At 37.8% G+C, this 5,185-nt stretch overlaps 1 protein-coding gene across 1 annotated transcript in view; it reads left to right on the plus strand.

Moving 5' to 3' along the window:
* LOC110456307 (uncharacterized protein DDB_G0287625-like) overlaps positions 1-4,350 on the plus strand; it is a 15,271-nt gene extending 10,921 nt beyond the window's left edge. The window contains exons 2-4 of the mRNA XM_021506958.1: positions 2,488-2,946; positions 3,953-4,150; positions 4,192-4,350. Of these exons, the coding sequence (XP_021362633.1) occupies positions 2,488-2,946; positions 3,953-4,150; positions 4,192-4,350 (816 nt within the window). The remainder of the gene's footprint in view (positions 1-2,487; positions 2,947-3,952; positions 4,151-4,191) is intronic.
* The last annotated feature ends 835 nt before the right edge of the window (positions 4,351-5,185 follow it).

Raw genomic sequence — 5,185 nt, forward strand, 5'->3', positions numbered from 1 at the left:
TTATAGTATATCAGTTATAGTATATCAATTATAGTATATCAGTTATATTATATCAATTATAGTATATCAATTATAGTATATCAATTATAGTATATCAATGTATATCAATTATAGTATATCAATTATAGTATATCAATTACAGTATATCAATGTATATCAATTATAGTATATCAATTATAGTCTATCAGTTATAGTATATCAGTTATAGTATATCAATTATAGTATATCGATTATAGTATATCAATTATAGTATATCAATTATGGTATATCAGTTATAGTATATCAGTTATAGTATATCAGTTATAGTATATCAATTATAGCATATCAGTTATAGTATATCGATTATAGTATATCAGTTATAGTATATCAATTATAGTATATCAGTTATAGTATATCAATTCTATCTTCTTGTACTATGATTAACTGTTCTGTTTCACTGTGTCTTGAAAAAGGAGCGGACCGCTCCGAAAATTTGACAACCTAAACTTGTCCACACTTTTGGAATTACTTCTTTGCCCCATATAATATTTTAAGTAATTCGTATCCTACGGACATACCTCCATTAGGATCCAGTGTTTTATGGGATTTTACCGTCTATATTACTTCTTTGACCCATATAAGCAGTTGTATGATGTACGTATAGTGGTAACGTTTAGCAACATTCCTCCAAGGTCAAACGTAAAAAATCTAAACAAACATAACGGTATTTCTATTTTAGAATATTAAGATACTGATATACTCGGTTGATTGAGCCTGGATTCTTATTATCAAACCAGTGATCCGGATACCGCGAGGCCAGACTCTAACAGTAGTATAGCTGTGCTGTTTTCCGCTTTTCGTTCATAAATGACCTAGACGTGATACGTGTAATACTAACCTATACTGGTGTCTGGGGCGATTATCGATCATGCTTGGTGTCTGGGCGATTATCGGGACATTAAACGAAGTTAGGGGATTTGAAGAAGTAGGTCATCTGTTGTAATATTTACTTGTGTTATAATTTGCATGTACACAATAGACGTCCCAACGATGTGAACAGTGTACAGCTCTGCACACAGGATATCAAAACCTTATGTGCTTACATTCAATAAAACCGTAACGGATTATGTTAAGTATCATTTACTGGATTTTTTTTAATAGCTTGCTGCTATTGTGTTATTTGAAGGTAGTTTACCAATTATATAGAGGGTGACCTTGATTCTGTGCTTTCGTGTCCTCGAACAGTGTTTGTTGACGTAGCGAGAATAAATAAATGATGGCGTCCCGGGATGTCTGTCGATACATGTACCTGTCTCCAATCTATAGCAAAGCGTTTGTTAATAATCTGTTATCGACATTACTCAATGTAAAAACATCAGATTTTTACTTTGGTTTTAACTATAACAGTCGTATCCATCACTATGGACGTATTCGGACATCCTCGGCTTTCGTCGCCTGCCAGAAAGTAAATCGATTTGTCATCCTAAAAACAATCAGACCAGCTAGGTTGGTTTATCACTATCCCAGACAGTATATATGAACTCACTTACCGTGAAAATAAACGCATATGTCAAGGTCGACAACTGCTATAGTCGTTTGCCACATGTAATAACAGGTCTACATATAATCGATTTGAAATGAAGAAGTTTAGTTTTCAATGATTAATTAGGTTTCGTATGACGGCAAACTTCGTTATCAGTGTTTTATGCAGATACATGTACTGTATCATGAGTTAATATTACCTGGCTTGGCTGAATTGAATTTCATATTGTCCTTTGCCTCGTGAAAAATGAACTTCCAGACAGGTGATGTATATATAAGTCCATTGTAATGGTATATTACTGACAGTGGTTCACCAAGTGTGAGCCAACTCTCATGAGAATGATATACTGACAACTAAACAGATAGGTCGAAACCTCTGTAAGTAATGTTTACACAAAACATCTTAATAGATATTAGAACATTGGAAAAATAAAAAATAAAACGAATTAACCAAATCCTCAGACCTGAAATGAAATTAAATAAAACCGATGGAAATGGACAACACTTGTTAATTTCATTATTTGATCGACCTGTTAAATTGAAGTGTCAGTATTTTCTGTAAATACCTTATTTTTATAATTCGCAAATTACTACGACCTTGACCTTTGTCGCGTTCTTATGTCACGACATTATAATCAATAGAACTGTTCTATAAAATATCTGATCATGAACGTGCCATTCGCTCGTATGCACGCGCGAATGTGAGCTATGAATTCGTTATAACTGATGCCAAAATATATGATTGGTCAATGGTCCGGGACTACTTTGTGAGAAGCTGACATATGAATGGCGGATATCAGCGACACCCTTCCAGACGTTGTCGTCACCTTTGTCTTACAATCCTGTATCGATGTTATAACGATCTGGAGATCGAGCTAACCCGTCACCCTCGGGATGTACTCGTTGCTGGTGGTCGCTTGAGGTCGGGTGGGTATTGTGTCAGTTATATAATATAACTTTTTATAGATAACTGATGCTTCAGGTACGTTCGACAGCAGCGACAACAGTTATAACAACGACGACAGCAGCGACAGCAAAAACACCAATAACAACGACGACAGCAGCGACAACAAAAACACAAATAACAACGACGACAGCAGCGACACCAAAAACACCAATAACAACGACGACAGCACCGACAACAAAAACACTAATAACAACGACGCCAGCAGCGACAACAAAAACACCAATAACAAGGACGACAGCAGCGACAACAAAAACACTAATAACAACGACGCCAGCAGCGACAACAAAAACACCAATAACAAGGACGACAGCAGCGACAACAAAAACACTAATAACAACGACGCCAGCAGCGACAACAAAAACACCAATAACAACGAAGACAGCAGCGACAACAAAAACACAAATAACAAAGACGACAGAAGCGACAACAAAAACACAAATAACAACGACGACAGCAGAGTCAACAAAAACACCAATAACAACGACGACAGAAGCGACAACAAAAACACCAATAACAACGACGAAAGCAGCGACAACAATAACACCAATAACAACGACGACAGCAGCGAAAACAAAAACACAAATAACAACGACGACAGCAGCGACACCAAAAACACCAATAACAACGACGACAGCAGCAACAACAAAAACACCAATAACAACGACGACAGTAGCGACAACAAAAACACCAATAACAACGAAGACAGCAGCGACAACAAAAACACAAATAACAACGACGACAGCAGCGACAACAATAACACCAATAACAACGACGACAGCAGCGAAAACAAAAACACAAATAACAACGACGACAGCAGCGACACCAAAAACACCAATAACAACGACGACAGCAGCAACAACAAAAACACCAATAACAACGACGACAGCACCGACAACAAAAACACTAATAACAACGACGACAGCAGCAACAACAAAAACACCAATAACAACGACGACAGCTGCGACAACAATAACACCAATAACAACGACGACAGCAGCGACAAAAAAAACACCAATAACAACGACGACAGCAGCAACAACAAAAACACCAATAACAACGACGACAGCAGCAACAACAAAAACACCAATAACAACGACGACAGAAGCGACAACAAAAACACCAATAACAACGAAGACAGCAGCGACAACAAAAACACAAATAACAACGACGACAGCAGAGTCAACAAAAACACCAATAACAACGACGACAGCAGCGACAACAAAAACACCAATTACAACGACGACGATAATAGCAGAAAAGGAATAACGACGACGAGGACAACGACAAAACAACAGCAACAATAGAAACAACGACGACCACAAAAACAACAACATCAGCGACTGTAGCAACAACGACGACGACAAAAAGAACAGAAAAAATAACAACGACGATGACAACGAGAAAAGCAACAGTTACAACAACGACCACCCTAAACAGCAAAGACGACTATAAAGCAATAGCAAGAATAATGGCCACGACGAAAACAACAACAGCGACGACGAAAACAACAACAGCGACGACGAAAACAACAACAGCGACGACGAAAACAACAACAGAGACGACGAAAACACCAACAGCGACGACGACTATAAAGCAATAGCAAGAATAATGGCCACGACGAAAACAACGACAGCGACGACGAAAACAACAACAGTGACGACGAAAACAACAACAGCGACAACGAAAACAACAACATTGACGACGAAAACAACAACAGCGACGACGAAAACAACAACAGTGACGACGAAAACAACAACAGCAACGACGAAAACAACGAAAGCGACGACGAAAACAACAACAGCGACGACGAAAACAACAACAGTGACGACGAAAACAACAACAGCGACGACGAGCGAGAGTAAGGACGACTACAAAAGCAACAGCAAGATTAACGACGACGAGGAAAACGACGAAAAATCAATAACAACAACGACGACGACGACGTCAAACAGTACAGCAAAAATAATGACTACGACGACGACAAAAAACAGCAGCAATGATATCAACGAAGACAACGGCGAGAACAAATTCTGATTTTTGTAAGGAAAATAATCGGAGAAGAATGATTTAAAAAAAAGGATAGTCTGGTTTAGAGTAGCTTACTTGTATGTAACCTTTGTGTTTACCTGTGTGTTTACCTGTGTGTTTACCTGTGGTTATGTGTATCGTTTCTGTGTCAATTAAGGTTTAAAAGTTGTGATATTACAATATGTATTAATGTTTTATATCAATTCACACCTGTATCACAATACATTATGACAATATTCGCTACTGCCTTCGGCTTGATAACTATTATTCAGACCAGGTTCGTAAATCATAGATACACTTCTCCTGAAGTCTATAACTGTATAGCACGCCATCGGCCGGGGGATTTCTGTCTCGCGCCTTCAAGGTAGAAGACGATTCTATAAGTCCTGTCTAGAATTTGTTGATTGCATATTTGGCAATATTTTCTGTTGGTTCATGTTTTATTTTATAAATGTATTTCGTCGAAGGGACATTTAAATTGAATGTAACTTTTATTAATGACGGGCCATTTCTCACCCACGTTCATACTGCTCCGTACAATACTGACATAACGTATGAACACAGAAGCCGACAGAGGCACCACATTGTCGAATCTATTGAAGAAATAAATACTACTCAAATCTAAACGATATCAGGACATCAGAATTAGACTCACTGGCATCGGCAAAC

Source organism: Mizuhopecten yessoensis, unplaced genomic scaffold (assembly GCF_002113885.1).
Source record: "Mizuhopecten yessoensis strain PY_sf001 unplaced genomic scaffold, ASM211388v2 scaffold8657, whole genome shotgun sequence".
Lineage (NCBI taxonomy): Eukaryota > Metazoa > Mollusca > Bivalvia > Pectinida > Pectinidae > Mizuhopecten > Mizuhopecten yessoensis.